This window comes from Amblyomma americanum, chromosome 7, assembly GCF_052857255.1.
Source record: "Amblyomma americanum isolate KBUSLIRL-KWMA chromosome 7, ASM5285725v1, whole genome shotgun sequence".
In the NCBI taxonomy this organism is placed as follows: domain Eukaryota; kingdom Metazoa; phylum Arthropoda; class Arachnida; order Ixodida; family Ixodidae; genus Amblyomma; species Amblyomma americanum.
Window position 1 is genome coordinate 137,437,779 of NC_135503.1, and position 16,828 is coordinate 137,454,606.

At 46.2% G+C, this 16,828-nt stretch overlaps 1 protein-coding gene across 1 annotated transcript in view; it reads left to right on the forward strand.

Moving 5' to 3' along the window:
* Nucleotides 1–238: 238 nt before the first annotated feature.
* The window catches only part of LOC144096605 (mitogen-activated protein kinase kinase kinase 7-like), a 101,248-nt gene continuing 84,658 nt past the window's right edge, over nucleotides 239–16,828 (forward strand). The window contains exons 1-5 of the mRNA XM_077629412.1: nucleotides 239–521; nucleotides 6,754–6,864; nucleotides 8,715–8,783; nucleotides 11,931–11,976; nucleotides 15,544–15,679. Coding sequence (XP_077485538.1) covers nucleotides 414–521; nucleotides 6,754–6,864; nucleotides 8,715–8,783; nucleotides 11,931–11,976; nucleotides 15,544–15,679 — 470 coding nt within the window. The 5' untranslated portion in view covers nucleotides 239–413. The remainder of the gene's footprint in view (nucleotides 522–6,753; nucleotides 6,865–8,714; nucleotides 8,784–11,930; nucleotides 11,977–15,543; nucleotides 15,680–16,828) is intronic.

Sequence of the window (16,828 nt, forward strand, 5' to 3'; positions counted from 1 at the left end):
TTCTTTTACTTCTTGTTCGTGACAAACGCAAGTTGTGATTTCTTTCTCCTCAGTTATGTAGGTTTCTCATGTTCTTTAGCATTTTCTGCAAAATTTTGTTCATCTGAGCCGCATAGTCATGTAATATAGGACTTCACACTAGGCGCTTTTTAACCTTTTTAACATAACTGATAGCTGTGTAAACAATTTCCTACTGCGTTTCGTACAGCAAACAACCGGTGGCAACCGTGTGCCTTATCACATGTTTTGCTTGATTGAATCGTCGGATGTTGTTTTGTTGCGGGAGTTGTGGCCTGCTGGTTTAGCTGGCGGGTGTTTGCGACCACCGGTAGCAGTGGGCCGTGCTGTTGCTTTGCGTCGCGGGCCGTCGCTGACCGCGGCGTCCGCCGACCAGGGGACCGCGCAGCTGCATCATGGACCCGTACTCGGGTGACAGCAGCGACAGCCTGCACAGCGGCTCGCTCGAGTGGCCCGGGCCGTTCGTCGAGGAGATAGATCATCGCGATATTGAGCTGTTCGAGGCGAGTGGCATGGTTTCTCACCACTGACAGGCACTTGTGCCGGCGCAGTGATCGAGGGAAACAACTCGTTTTGTGAACGTGCGTGCTGCCCGGGGGCCTCGGTGGCAGTGCGACCTGTGCAGCAAAGCCCGCCTCCAACAGCGAGTTTAAACCGTTAGACCTTTTGCGCAGCTGTTTGCCTGCCTGGCTGGCTGGCTGACAAGCCTGTTTATAATTTCTTTTTAGTTCTGGCGCGTTGGAACAAAAATCCCAGCCCGGTAGCCGCTGATAAGCACTTCATGCCTGTAAGTTTTGTTTCCTGCAGCAGTGAGTGTTTGTGGAGTGTGCGCGGCGCCAGTCATTTCACTGTAGCGAAGCGGACGGAGAAGGTGGTAATCAAGGCACGCGTGCATCGACCCTGACTGAAAGATGACACGGACTGCACCGAACTGGCGCTCTTATTTTTTTATTCCTGCAGCGCCTACGTCATGCAGTGATGTACTGAGCAATGTATACTGTACTGTTCGCACAGATTTGCTGTGTCAGTTAAACCGCTGAAAAGCCGCCATGGTCGCTCAGTGGTTATGGCGATCGGCTACTGACCCGAAAGACGCGGGTTCGAACCCGACCGCGGCGGCTGCGTTTCGATGGAGGCGAAACACCAAGGCACCCGTGTGCTGTGCGATGTCAGTGCACGTTAAAGATGCCCAGGTAGTCGGAATTATTCCGGAGCCATCCACTACAGCACCACTTTCTTCCTTTCTTCTTTCTTATCCCTCCTTTATCCCTTCTCTTATGGTGCAGTGCAGTTCAGGTGTTGACAGAAACTGTGAGACAGATACTGCGCCATTTCCTTTCCCCAAAAAACCAATTTTCATTTCATTTTCCCCCATAAACCAAACCAGTAAACCGCTGGCATTCCCCGCTGCTCATCTTCTAGATAGGTAATGTTAAATCTGTTGCAATGGGGTCAATTGTGACAATCGGGCGTCCCACAAGCTAACGCACCTTTAAGGAGCGCAGGTTCATTACAAACATAGATAAGGTAGCTAAAGAAGCCAAATAATTGTGCACAGCAATTGAAATGATCAGGGTGCTACTTACGAAGCCACTGATGGGGTGGAACTGGATGTCGCACAAGTAACAGAAAAGGAAGTATTGAACACTTCTCAAGCAATGGAAAAGGCAAAAGTGGGTGGTGAGGATCCAGTGACTGCAGATTTTTTGAAGGACAGTGGAGACATTGTGCTGTAAAAACTTGCTACCATGTAAATGCATAATAAAACCAACCCTGACATATAGCAGTCATAGATTACTGGAAACCATTTGGCTCGATTGAAACCTCAGCAGTTATGTAGGTGTTGTGTAACCAGGGCATAGAAGTGGCATATGTAAACATAGTGTAGGTTATCTATAGTGGTTGCACAGCACGTCCTTCTCAGAGACAGTGATAAAATGCTAATCAGGAAGGGTATTGGGCTATTATCTGTCCGCTATTATGGATCACATGTTTACAGGAGGTATGTAGGAAACCTGACTGGGAAGAGTTGGGGATAAAAGTTAACAGAAAATACCTTCGTGATTTTGACTCGCTGATGAAGAATTGCAGAGCATGATTGAGGACCTAGACAGGCAAAGCACAACAGTTGCTCTAAAAATTAATATATAGGAAATTAAATGTAATGTTCAAGCCTTGGCAGGGAACAAAAGTTTACAATAGATAGGCTACAAAGCATTGAAAGTGGTAAAGGACAATGTTTACTCTTATCAGGTAGTGACAGCTGATCCGGGTCTTGAGAGTGAAATAACGAGAAGGATAAGAATGGGGTGGAGCACATGTGGCAGGTTCTCTGAGATCTTTAATGGCAGTTTACCAATATCCCTCAAGAGAGAAGTGTACAACAGCTGTATCTTACCAGTACTCACCTACAGGGCAGAAACGTGGAGGCTAACAAAAGGAGTTCAGCTCAAGTTAACGACAACAAAGCAAGGAATGGAAAGAAAAATGATAGGTGTAACGTTAAAAGGTCGGAAGCGGGCAGAGTGGGGAGGGAACAAACACGGGTCAATGACATCCCAGTCGAAGTCGAGAGGAAGAAATGGGCTTGGGCAGGTTATGTGATGCGAAGGCAAGATAACCGCTGGCCCTTAAGGGTAACCGAGTGGATTCCAAGAGAAGGCAAGCGTAGCAGGGGCCAGCAGAAAGCTAGTTGGCCGGATGAGAAAATGAAGCTCGCGAGGATAAAGTGGCCTCTGCTGACGCAGGACAGGGTTAATTGGATGGCTATAGGAAAGGCATTTGTCCAGCAGCAAACAAAGTTCGGCTGATTATGGTTAGAGAAAGAGCCTTTCGTGAGTAATGTGTCTGTGTGTGAAGCTGCCGACAGCTGCTTTAGCGCACATTAGCACAGCAGAAAACACGCTGGCACTGACTGCAACAGCTAGTGCAAAAGGTACAGATTGCACATGTCTATCTCCCATGAGCGCTCACGAGGATTAAGTACTGTCAGTTGTGAAAGCTAAATGTATTGTAATGTAAGCAAGAAAGGAAAGAAGATGTTTTCAGCCTGATCAACATTTCCTTGTCTCCATAGCCATGCAGAATACAATTAGTGACACATAAAATTGTTAATGAGCGCAATTTCTTCTTTCTGCTACTTGGAATGATAATGATCATAAAAGTTTTGATTAATGATGTCTCGGAGGAGGAAGTATGAAGGTCCTGGATGCAAGAACTTGTCAGGAAAAAAATTACAAGGAACTACTACATATGTCTGTTTGCCATAGATGAGCACAAGGCTTATGCATAGAGCTATTATGCAGTCAATTATGAAGGGCAACAACATTGTGTTAATATTTTTATGTTTGATTAAAGGAGAGTGGTAGAAAGGAAAGAAAAAGGACATACATTTTCAGCTCATTCACCATCGCCTGGGGTGTATAATCATACTAAACGCAATCGGTGATGCTCATACCAATGTTCAAGGGATGCTGAGGACAAGCTTAATCCAATTTATTGTTCTCAGTAAAAATCAATTGTCTGTTTTTTTTTTATGGCTGTCTGGCAGCAAAACACGTTTATCTCTAAAAAAAATTTAATTGTATAATTTCGCGCCACTGGATTCAAACCTTTGATGAGAGGACTGAAAAGGACTCTGGACATTTGAAAGTGAATGGCAACATAGCCTTGTCTCAAGGATCTATGAGACTAAAGACTGTCTTGAAGTCACGGAATTTTGCTTGCAAAAACGGCTGGTGGTGCCAATAAGCATGTTTTCTTGATGTAAAAGCTTATACATTTTCGTCTTGCAAAAACCACTCAGTTTCTCTGTAATGAAATTCCGTGATTGGTTGACGGGGTCGTGACGTCGGCACTGCCGAATTTGAAAATCTGAGGACTGAAATGTTCCAGTACCTTCCATTGGAGTATCACATGGGATTATACTAACCAGACCCACACTTGCACCTTAATCCACCCACTAATCTATTTTGATCCTTCGTGATGATTTATGGGTGCTAACTTTGCATAGGCGAAAAAAGAAGACACAGGACATGCACCATGTCCTGTGTCATGACCAGCTTCCAACTCTCCCATGTTTTTATTCTGTTGAACTGCCTTAATAGATTTTGTGGGGTGGGCATAGTGTTTCCAAAATTGGGGAGGGGGGGTCATTTGGAATTTCGGGGGATGGGCTACCAAACGCTATTGCTTTTTCTTTTTTAAAAATGTAGTTTAGAAGGTCTCGGATTTTTTTTAACCTTTTCTAGCATGCAAAAGTGCTCTGTTTTCGGTGAAACTAGCATGTTTCTCATTGTAATGTGGATCTATACAGCCCAACCTCAGTTTATCTTCTGGGTTGCTTTAAAGGGGCTCTGAAACACCTTTCCAGGAGAGCTCATCAACGCTCTCAATCACTGCATTGTCTTGTCATGTACACCTAAGCCAAGTAATACACCTCTAAGCGTTGTAGAGGGCCCACAATCACGCGTGAAAGTTGGCAAGCCCTTCCCGGCGACGTTTTCATGCTCACGCCCTCTTCATTCACTCGCACCTGCATATACAAGTTCAGAGGTGGCTATTGGTTAGATTCTGTCAGACGTCAGGCAGCTATCATGGCCGCGGCCAATAAGCCGCCTATCTCCGGTGGGTCAGGAAGCTCCGTCTCCGGAGGTGGGGCCTGCGGAGGAACACCAACCTTCCCCCTTCCCACGTGCAAAAAGTGACAAGAGGACAGGTAACAATGTAAACAAACTGAAATTCAAATTTTGACTGCAGATAACTCAGCTTCTACAAAAATTCTTGCTGGACAATATTCGCGAAGTGGCGTGCTTTAACAGCCCACGCATATCGAAACGTTATTAGAGCCCCTTTCAAAGCCTCTTTAGGAATAGTGCCTCTGTTCTTGCTATTGTGCCTCGTAGGGATAATAAACAGTTAATTGTCTTTTTTGCAGTACTGAAATACTGAATGAGCGGCTGAATGTATACAGGCATGGGCAGTGTGCTGACTTTTGTAACATACTACGAAATCTTGAAGAGATGGTTTAGGCAGCTTGTGGTTTGCTTATAATAGAAACTTGCTCAAAATATCTTACATAATCGGCATTATGGTTGTTACGTTTCTCGGAGTGGCTCACAGATTTATGGTCTTCTGCAGGCTGACACGAGCTTTGGGGTTCTACTGTCAGCTGTTCGTGGCTGCAGTTTGGATTGGGTTAAAACCAAAAATACCTGCATGCTTTGTTTCAGAGCATGCTAGCATTTTGCAGTGCTTTCTGCCTCCTTCTCTTTTGCCTTTCATGGTGGACATGTAGCACCACATCTTGATGCGTTTTTGAAACACGTGTTATGCACTTTTTCGTGCTTTTTGACCACTACGCAGAACTGTCCGGCAAAATTTATCACTTTGACCTGTCATAACGTGTTTGGCACTCATGTTTCATGGGATTGGCTTGCATGACTTAAGTGGCAATGGAGCTGATTTTCTCGATAACGAAATTTGGCGCTGGGAGTTTATGCGATAAATCTGGGAGGGTATATCTGGCACAAAGGTGGTGGTGTTGCATTTGGAGCAGCAAGAACACTGGCCTGCACTCGAGAGAATGCTTTGAGGAATTTCATATAGACTGAAATTTTGAAGAGCAGACATAGTGGTGTGGCACAAGGAAGTCTTTTACTTAGGTTTTGCAAAGCTTCATAACACTGCAATGTGTTGGCGAACTCGAGTGGGCAAAAATTCCTTGCTTGGCATCTCTTGTGTATATGGTGTGACAACTTGTCAAAATGTATTTAATTCAATTTAATTGAACTAAGTGTGCATGAGGATATGTAGGAAAACAAGAACAATCACGACAAACATGCACACACTTGAAATGTGACACTTGAAGAGTCTTATGTTGCTCTTGCAGGGCTCTAAACCTTAGGAGTTAAAATGGTGTGCAGTTAAACGGGCTCTGAAAGTGGCTCTAATAAAGTTGCGGTATGCCTGGGATGTTAAAGCATGCCGCTTAACGAATATTTTTCTCGCTTAACAAGAATTTTTTTAATGCGCTCTGTAGAAACAGAGTTATCTGTGGTCAAAATTTGAATTTCAGCGCCTTCATGCCTTTCTCTCTCCTCTCGTTACATTTTGCGCTCTGGAAGGTCGGCGCTTCCTGACCCGCCAGAGCTGCGCGACGTATTGGCCGCAGCCATGGTAGCTGCCTGACATCTGAAAGAATCTAACCAATAGCCATCTCTCATCATGAATACGTAGATGCGAGCGAAGAAGGAGGGTGCGAGCATGAAAAAGTCACCGGGGAGGGCTTCCCAACTTTCGCGCGTGATTGTGGGTCCTCTGCTGCTTGTGGAAGGAAGTGTATTATTTGGCTCAGGTGTTCATGACAACACAATGCAGTGATTGAGCAAGTTGATGTCCTCTCCTCGGAAGGCGTTTCGAAGCCCCTTTAAGGTGGAAAAGGATTGTCTAAGACATCAGGACCGCACTTGAATCTGCCATATTTTGTCTGGAATGAACGAGCGAGCATTTTCGTGAAATGTAGATGCTGAATGTTTGTGTGGTCAGAACGGCCTCTGTGCGTGATCAGCAAATTTAGCCACCTGTGAAAGCAGTTTGGTACTTTATTCCGTCCAGGGTTCTGAATCAGGATTGCAATGGTGGACTAACCAGAGCTAGACCGTCTGACCGTGGATTAGGCCTTCAAACTCACCCAGGCCTGTTGACTGACATGCTGCGTTTTGCCCTGCACTGCAGGTGGTGGGCAAAGGGACCTTTGGCCTGGTGCACAAGGGTCGCTGGCGGGGCCAAGATGTGGCCGTCAAATCCATCGCCTCAGACCAAGAGAAGCGCGCTTTCCTCGTCGAGGTAATTACTCTTGTAGTGTGCTCAAGGCTGGGAACACATCTGCCGTATCCACTCTTTTGCAGCCTATCGCACAAACAGTGGTGGCATTCTGACAGTACGAGGCTGGGAACGTCATGCTGGCCAAAGCAAGCCTCTTTCCATTAGCTGGATTCTCACCGCCATTCAGTGGCATTAGGCATGCTTAGACCGCACCAGCGCCTGCACAGAGTTTTGTTTGTATTTCAATCACACATCACAGCACTTTGTCGGTACAAAATACACTGTGTCACGGCTGTGTTGGCCAGGTGGACTGTGCGCACACTGTCTTCTTGTTGCTCCTTTGAAATTGTATCTGCATACGCATCAGAGCTGTGCCACGCCACTAACCTGACGTGTCATACCTATATGTACCGCGCACACTGAGACATCTGAGTGTAAAGTGGTGGTCAATGGTGAAGACCTTTTCCAGTAACCAAGGTGCATTGGGAGAGATGTGCAACTGTGTTCTGTGGGTGCTGCAGCCAGTGCAACTGAATTTCGGGTGACTGGCATTGGTGCGGCGAGCGTGACGAGTCGAAACAAGCTGTTGCTGTGGGAGGAGTTAAGTGTTAAACATCGACCATAGCTTTGTTGAGTGCAGTAGTAGTGATATAAAGGGCTGCGAATGGTCAGTGCTTTTCATTTGCTGCTTTTTTTTTTGCTTCGATTTCTGATACCTCTGAACTGGAACCCTGCTTAATTAGAAAATTTTGCATGATCCAACAAGCTTTCAGTTAACAAGGTTGTACTGTATATGTTCAGCAAAAGCAAAAAGAAAAAGATGGCTCCTGGTGCACCTGCCCTCCTCAGAGCTAAGATCTGAAGATGTTATACAGTAAACCTCGTTATAGCAAGCATGTAAACAAATCGTAAAATACTTCGATATAGCCGTAACTCGTACGTCAGAAACGCACTCAAGAGGAGCGCAGTTTAATCAGTGAAAGGGCGGCAACTCGGGCAGTCCATACTAGAGAAACGGGGAGACGTTTTCCGAAGTTTTACTGCCTCTTCGAAGGTACTTGTGGTGATTCCGGCGGCTGAAAAACCCAAGCGCCAGTTGCGTTGGCTTCTCCGTACAGCAGCACCAGCACGCAATGGCAACAGATCAGGCGCCAGCTAATACAGCTTCCCCACATTGCAGCTATGTTGCATGGAACATCAGAACGAAAGCTATCACTGTTTTCACCACCTCCGCAACAGCCAACATGAGTGCAGTATGGTTACTGCAAGGCTACTGTCCACTCTGCTGTTTCCAGAGCACTGTTGGCCGGTGCGATAGGTGGTAACAGGTGCTAGCCACCTGGCCACAAACCCTTCATGCCGCTTTAGCTTTTGTGCCACTTTGATGAGTGAGTGATAAGAACACTAGTGCAAGATAAATGCTTGAATTTTGGTACAAACGCTTACTGCACCACCTATCGGCCACCGAGTGGGCACTGCTTAACAATGGGGAGTTCGATATATCCGTTCGATGGCTAGCCGCATTTGATATATAAAGTAGAAATTGCAGGTGCTTGTTAAATATATTTAGTAAGAGCTCGATGCAGCTGATAATTAATGATATTCGTGTTCGTTATATCGAAAAATTCAGCTTTCACACTTCCTTGGCCTTTTCTGTTTCTCACATTTTACATTTTAACAAAATATCTGTGTGTGTTTTTAATGCCATCTGTCTTGCATACTAGCCCCATTAGGCAAATGACTAGTAGTGAATAAAAAAAAAACCATGCAAATACGATATATTAAGGTTGATGATGGTAAGTTGATAACAGATGCACTTTAGTAGTAAAGGAAAAAGACCATACCGTGTGCGTTTCATTTCTGTGACGCAGGTACGGCAGCTGTCGCGTGTGGACCACCCCAACATAGTTAAACTCTATGGGGCCCGCGTACGGCATCCGGTAAGTGGCTGCTTGACGACATTTATAAGTTGGAAAGAATTCAGAAAGCCTACAGTTGTTAGCACTGTGCCATGGTCTGTGGCATCCTGTAGTACACCACTGGCCAGTCACAACAGTAAACGAAATCTGCTTCTTAATGTTTGACTATATTAAACGCGCCAGTTATCAAAATTCTGACGTTTATAACTTTTTTCTTGTGATTAGCTTCTTTTTTAGGTAACAAGAAAACTTTTAACTGCGGACTATTTTTTTGTCATGGAGAAATTCTGTGTGGCGATCCTGAATGTGGGCAGAGCTTCGCTGCAGACTTATGTTGTATTCAACTGTAGTCATCCTCCTGCTCACCATTATCATCCTGGTCAGCCCCTTCAGGACAACAGTCCTTCCCAGTGATCCCAGATTACGGCAGCCTAGTGCTAGCCCTGGTGACATGAGGCCAGCCAGTTTTCTGGCCTTGTTGCTGCCGCTGATTCTTCAGCCACTCAGGCTAGCTTACATTTTTTTATCAGCTAGCATTGACCATTATTAACTAGCTTTGCTGAGCATAGTTAAAACTATGGCGCTATGGATGCATCGATTTTAGCCGCATAAAAATGAGGTTGGCAAGACATTTGTTTTTCTGATGCACATCAAGTTGAGTTGAATGTGATTTACGCTGCTACTTGCGAATCGCATTCCACATATTCTAGCAGATAATGCTCTGTGGTATCATTTGAGACCTAGGAGTGTTCAGCGTCGGTGTCCTGTGCTGCACCTGCGTCTGCTCTTTTCAGTGTTGACCTCGCAGAAGGTTGCAGGTATAACTAACCATCCTATGACGCCACAATGCATTTTGATAGTGGACTGCCCTTAAAGGCGGAAACTTTATGCCTGTAGTGGAGAATGGCGATACCCAGTACTCTCTCTGTTGAGCTATTGCTGAAGTCCCTCCTGCCTAATGTCTAGAGAGTGCTTTTACGTTCTGTCCTGGGAAAATTGAGCACAGTCATTCTGTGCCTAGTTTGCTAGTGTTCTTTCAGCTGTCATCAGTTCAAAGGGGAAATTTTTGCATGTTGGTGGCGGTGTAAAGTGGTGTTTGCTAGTTTAGTCTAGCATTTGAAAATTTATTCGTTACTTGGAGAGCCTTTTATGATGAAAAATGACTGGTGTAAGATAGCATTTGGTGGTCATTTTTTTGTCATGAAAACAACTAGTGAATGCTGGTGAGGGCATGGTGTTTGAGTAGGTTAGGTATGTGAACGAAAATCACCACCGTGCCGTGCCGCTGCTCGTGTCTCGTGTGCGCGTCCTCCGGCAAACAGTGCAGTGGACTGTGGCCCTTGTATGTAGAATGCAGTGGTTGCAAACTTGGGAACAATATGGCAGGGTGACGGCGCACACTGGTGGCTGCTTGCCGCACTATCTGACGGCTACTACAGCCTTGCATGCAATAAACCAAGCACATTGTTGTGCTTAAGATTAAATGGCCATTGGGGAAAATGTACGCCACTAAAACTATCTGTTTACAGGCGTCTTAACTAGCTCAAAAAGACAGGGACAAGGGAATAAAGATCGGACTCTCTAGTCTCTGCCTTTTCCACTAGTTGAGGTGCTTTAAATCAGTAACCAACTCGCCCAAGAGCCTTGGAGAGCTGTCCATGTGCATTAAATGTTTGATTTAGTGTGGGCTGTAACAGCATCTACTCTATTAAACCCTGACAGGGCTCCCAATATTTTGTCCTCAATATTATAGGCTATGGTGCAAGTGGTGGTGCGCCCAATGATGCAGAACACTGGCTGTAAAATTGCCATTCTTGATGTTGCTACGACACACGCCTTAGCATCCACGGCGCACAGTGTGGGCACGTGCTACAGGGCAACGGAGCGAAATGTGCATTTATCGGTGAGAAAAATCAGATTTAAAGATCCTCTCGCAAGTCAATTCGAAGTCGTGTCGTCGTTACCAAACATTGCGGGTTGCCACTGTTTTGAAGTGAATGGTAGTGTCACACAACCTTTGGGATCCGCCGGTTCCTCGAAGTCTCAATTAATAAGTTTTTACTACCCATAATGTTTTTTGTAGTTGCTTGCCCAGGTTCCTCACTTTGCGTCAGCGAGGTAGGGGCGGCCAATTTCCCTGTCACTCTAGCAAATTTGATGTCATTTGAATCGAATGGCATTAGCATTTAATGTCATCATTTGGCTGCTACATGGCAATATTTAATGTCATTAGGTTTGAATGAAGTTCGCCATCAAATGAGTTTCGGCAGTGCATTCGCGTTTTATCTTGAACCGAATGTAGACTCTGGACACCAGATAACGCAGCAGAAACAAGCAGCGGAAAAATAATGAAAAATAATTTGTGCATCGCCAAAGTTAAAAGGTTTTTTTATTATTATTACTGAGTTCTGCTAAAAAAAAATGTTAGTTTTGGTGTGAAACTATTTGCACTGGAGGCTGTTGTGGACAGCGATTACCTCTTGGTCTCAGCAGCGGCCAACGGGGGCGGCCAAGCTTGAAACATGGCCCTGCTCGCAACCGTCAGTGATTTTGGGTGTTGTGTTTCTTGTTGGTTGGCAATCCACATGCGTTTAGCTCTAAAGTACTTGAATCTCTAATTAACAGCTTCACCGTTTGTACCTATGTCAGTTCCACGTTCTGTGCGTCTCTGCTCTCTGCCTTGTCAGTCATATCGTTTTGTTTTTTTTTCCATTTAGCGGACTTGGCTTGGCTTTTGTTGGCTAAGTGCTGCAGCAAAGCCAGAAATAATGTTTTTCACCAATAATATTGCAGAGAAGGTTTTCACCCACTTCAAAAACACTCACAAAGGCCACTTCTGCAGATTCGCTGCTTTAGAATATGATCACCAAATTATTTCAAGGTCCATTCAATTAATGAGCAGCTGGTTACATGGTGTGAGAAAGGTTTGTGACCTTTAGTTGCGCTCATCAGCTCTGCTGCCAGAGTTGATTCATTGTGGTGCAAGCTTGTCCATAACTAGTTTTGATTGCTTGGTTTCATTGTGCCTTCAATACAATCCTGCTGTGAGTAGGTGATGAATGTACGGTCCTGCTGCGGGATAGGAGCTTGGTGGAAGTGTTCAAGAGAGGAAGGTGTTGTAGTGAAAGATTGGGGCAACTGAAGAGTAACTTGCCAACTTGTGCGCAGGTTTGCCTGGTGATGGAGTATGCTGAAGGCGGATCTCTCTACAACGGTGAGAGCCAGCCCATGCGGTGCACACCACTGCCTCTCAGGGCCTGTGATTATAGTTTCAGAGCTACCTTTATGTCTTGAAGTGAATGGAGCCACGGCGCGATGTCTGGAAGGAGTTGCACTACAGAGTGTGGGTCTGAACTAGGTGTAACTCACAGTTACTGTGAAGCACGCAAAGTGACATGGACAGAGCATGACAACATATGAGACGCTTTGTCTGTTATCTTGCTCAGTCCAGGTTTCTTTGTGGGCTTTACGTTATATGTTATTAATCATATAATGAACCCACTTGCACAATGAGTCCACCCCTTCACTTTTGTCTGTGAGAATCTACTGTAATTTTAACCTTGCATAAGAGGCGCACATCTAACCATCAGGGCGAATGTTCGTCATGTTTGCTTTATCTCACCGCAATTGGCACAAAATAGTCAGATTGTGACGAGATACAGCAAACACCTTTTAATGCAAGCGACGCTAAACACCAGCCACACAGGAACGCAGGTGACGCAGGTACACAACTTGTCAACCGTGCACTTCTGTTGATGGACACGCGGACGGGCAGGCACGTAGACTGCCGAATGGACGGAAGGGTCGGTGGGCAGGCGAGTGGATGGACAGGCATTTGATATTTTCACATGAAATTTCTACTCTTACAAAAAAAATCTGTAAAAGCTCTTCCCCCCCCCTGTAATGAACCCTCCCCCCAAATTCATGTCAACTTCTCTGGAAAACAAAAAAGTGGATTCAGTACCAGATGTCATGGCTGCTTTGGATGAGGAGCCCAAAAATCATTGGGTAAAGCTTCGAGGTACCAGCAGGGTTGTGTCAAAGGCTGCTGTGAGAGGCATGCTTTAGGACCACGCATGGCAAAGTTTCTCTACTGCAATCGGTTGTCATGTCTTGGCAGAGGCTGTCACGCTGGAACATTGATACATAGTGGAAAAATTGGAGGGGACTCAAGCTCCGCGTTAAGCGTATGATGTTAATATTAAGCCTTGATGGGTTAATGCTCATATATTATGTGAATTGGTCTTTCTGAAGTTTGCATTTCATAGATCCCTGGGGTTCCTCATGCCACTCCTGGAGCAGTGGCGCAGAGGTTAAGTGGTGGTGGCCCTGACGGCAGGCACCGCCATCGGTGGGGCTTGTGAGACAGTCGTTAATTTAACTGCCACCTGCCACGCTGGTCAGTTTACTTACAATCCGGTGGACAGGTTGTGGTGACGCCACAAGGTCACATGACCTAGATTGCCCACCTAGGTTGCTTCTCTGGGGGTTGCACTCACAACGGCGACAACGTCATTGGATTTTCTGCATAATGGAGCCTAAACGCTATCCCGTTAAAACATGCTGCCCCCAAGTGCGAGCAGTTGTCAGAGAAGAAAGTTTGTGGGCGTAAGCTTGCACAAGCCCAGATAGATCAAGACTGCTGTGCCAGCCAAACCTCAGAATGTATCGATGTGTTTGCATAAAGTTAGCTAACTGAAAATATCAAAAAGCAGTTTGGGACATGATTGAATAGCAACAAGCAGCTTTAGCTGCAATGTAAGCAGGATGCCAGGCAGTCAAGTGTGGCTTGCAAAGAGACACAGAGCAGTCACATGACTATAATTTGAGCATGATGCTGCTTTGCTACATTTCATTCTGATGCTTAAAGAGCTGGCCTGTGTACGATTTAATCCTGTCTGCAGTAAAGGTTGTAAGGCATGATCTTGGCGCGCCGCATCACTCTTAGGCAGCATGTTTTGTTCTGCCATGTCACTAACCCTGCAGTGAGGTCACAAATGTTAAAATGTTACTGCATTTCAGTGAGAATGAGCGTAGAGATTCAGGCAGCAATCTTTTTCTTTTGCCCCATTCAGAACCAAATCGCGTGGCTTAAACCACGTGAGGCCATTTGACTCTGGAACACTTTGTGCTTAACACATCCGCCTTGTTTTCATCATTGTCGAATGCTTTACTGTTGTGAAGCGTGTACAGAAGCATGCTTGGCTGTGTGGAGTGCCTGCAGTGAAGTGCATACATTCAGGTGGATTCTTTGCAAGCTACTCCATCATCAGCTGGTGAAAGAAGACAAGTGGAGCTTGCTTTGAAGGGGGCTATTGTCAGCAGCTTAATCGAGGTTTAGAAAGAAGAAGTTGGCAGAGGCACTTAAGAGTGCTTACATGTGAGAAGGCGTAAGCCCGGCCGCTCACTTAGTGAATGCAGTCACCACGTGATTCAGAGCGATGTAACCCGGTGCCATGCAGCTGGCAGTTCTACCTCTGCATGGCTGTACATAGCCGCCGTCACCCTACCATGGCTGGCTCCCCCGCCAGCTGCCGCATCAGGTTGCATTCGAATGCACTGCATGAAGTCATTCTCAACTTTACATTCATAGATCCCTGGGAGCCCTCTTACCCTTCCTGGTGCAGAGATGCACCACTGCCCTGTGATGGCAGGCACTGCCACCGGTGCGGTGTGTTGTGCGATCCAGGTTGCTCTTCACGGGCAGCCTCGTGTGACCACTCATTAAAGAGACTATGCAATGAATAAAAAGTCGCTTGTAAATGTTTTCAATGCTTAGAAATGATGCTAAGAAGCATTCACACCAAGTATGAGTCTTCGGAACTGGGCTGGCAGTTTATTATGAATTTTTAAAAACCGTGTTTTTTAAAATTCGCGGGCCGAGTGGTGTGCTCGTAGTGAACGATTTTGAAACTAACATCGTGAAAAAAGATGTCACTATACCCATGATGTCACCAGGCCACCACGCGCTGTCATTCGCTGGAGCCACGGCAGCCATGACGTCATGGGCACACTTCCGGTAGCCGTGCAAATCGTCTGCTCGTGCCGCCGCGCGACCCTCTCGGGCAAACGCGAGCCAGGGCATTGCCTTCATGCATATGGTTTCAATTTTCCTCTGCCGCCTCCTTTTGTCGGGAGTTCCGGAGCCACTCACAGTGGTTCGCCGAGTCGCTACTGTCGTCGCTGGCGTTCAGCCGGTACGGCGTGAACGCATAGGGCTCGATGGCCATCGCGGCCGTAAGAGCGAGCAGTCGTGCCTCGAGGTCTGGGTCCATTACTGCTAACTACAAGAAACCCGACATGCGACGCAATCACGCCGCCGACACTGCTGCTGGGATGCTAGGAGCGACAGCCGGAAGTTGCAAAAGGAATGTTGGCGGATGACGTATTCATGAGCGGGGCCCAGTCCCAGAGCTGGTTTCTTTATTTTTGTCTGCTGCTCCACATGTACGAGTTGAGGGGGAGAGGAGGAGTGTAATAGTTAATCGTCTGTATCTTCGGTGTTATTGATGCTAGCTTAAAAATTATTGCATTGGGGCGATGAGTAATGAAATGTCTATCGCTCAATTAATTTATTCCATAGTCCCTTTAATTTCACCGCCACCTGCCAAGTTGCACGATGGGTACCATCGAGTGTTATCTGACACACGCGCGCATGGGAGTAAGGCTTACACTTTACCGAAATGAACAGTTCGCACTGTCCTAAGAAAATATCATCTTCCAAAAAATGTGCTGTGAATGGAGAGTGATATGCGTCACGATGCATTGTTCTGGTGTGCAGTGCTCCACACGATGAAGCAAGTGCACTACACCCTAGCACACGCCCTGAGCTGGATGCTGCAGTGCGCCCGTGGGGTGGCCTACCTGCACGGCATGAAGCCCAAGGCCCTGGTGCACCGAGACCTCAAGCCACCCAAGTGAGCCCTGCCACCACATGCAGATGCAGCCACCAAAACAGTATACCATAAAATACCGAGCAACAGCCCATACTCAAATAAGTGTCCACCCTCCCTTTTGTAGCGATAGCTACACTACGCCACCTCTTTGACCCTTCAGTGTGGCACCACTTGAGCTCCGTGGCGGCGCCGTTGGTCACGTTGTGCAGAGCAGCTGCAGCTGCCAGCAACGCAGCGCTCAACAGCTGCAACAGCTGTGCGCATGCGCCATGTCAAGTGGAACGAAGGTGAGGAAGGAATGCCCATAGAAACGGAGCGGCGAAAGACGTGACTTTGCATTAGACTGAGCGAGTTCCACTTGGCCAGATGTAGCTACCACGTCACTCCAGGTTTAACGAGAGCTGAACAACAGCCATTTTTTGTTGAGGTATTGAATTTTCCTGAAAAACCCAACAGACGCTCGTGCGATATGTCCCATGTCTTGGGGAAGTTCAAAAACACAGCAAAGACTCATCAAGCACATACTGTTCGGAATCAAAGCTTGTCGCGGACTGAGTTGGGGGGAGTTGAACACAACTACAGCTTTAATTGCCCAGTTTTTCATGCCTTCTAATGAACTGTTCTAATCCATCCTCTGGCATTTTTTTGTTAACGCGGTAAAGAGCACCCATCCCCTCCCTCTCTCCATCTTGAATTTAATGACCGGTCGTCGGACCAAGCAAGGGCCGATTCCACCGTGGGCCCGTTCTAGATTTTCATGCCTGGACCTAGCAAACGTCCATTCTCGAATATTTTATGATTATCTTCAAATTTTAGGTGGGCACTTGCTCTGTAGTTTACGGTATGCTGAAGCAGTGGCATCGTATCACTGATATTTCTAAAACTTCATGTGTATATACAGTAAAACCTCGTTAACCCAGATCTCACGGGACTGGGAAAAATGTCCGAGTTAACCGAATTTCGGATTATTGAATGTACCATGAAAACAAGAACAAAATGTATGCAGCGTGAACGTACCTTTATTGCTTGAAAAACTGTGTTATTTTCGTTTGCTTCGTCGCCAGAATATGTGCTAGAATGATCTTTTTTAAAGGGACACTGAGGAGAAATTGAAGTTGGATTGTATCGATGGAATACCGGCTCCTGATCACAGAAACGCCACCCTTACTG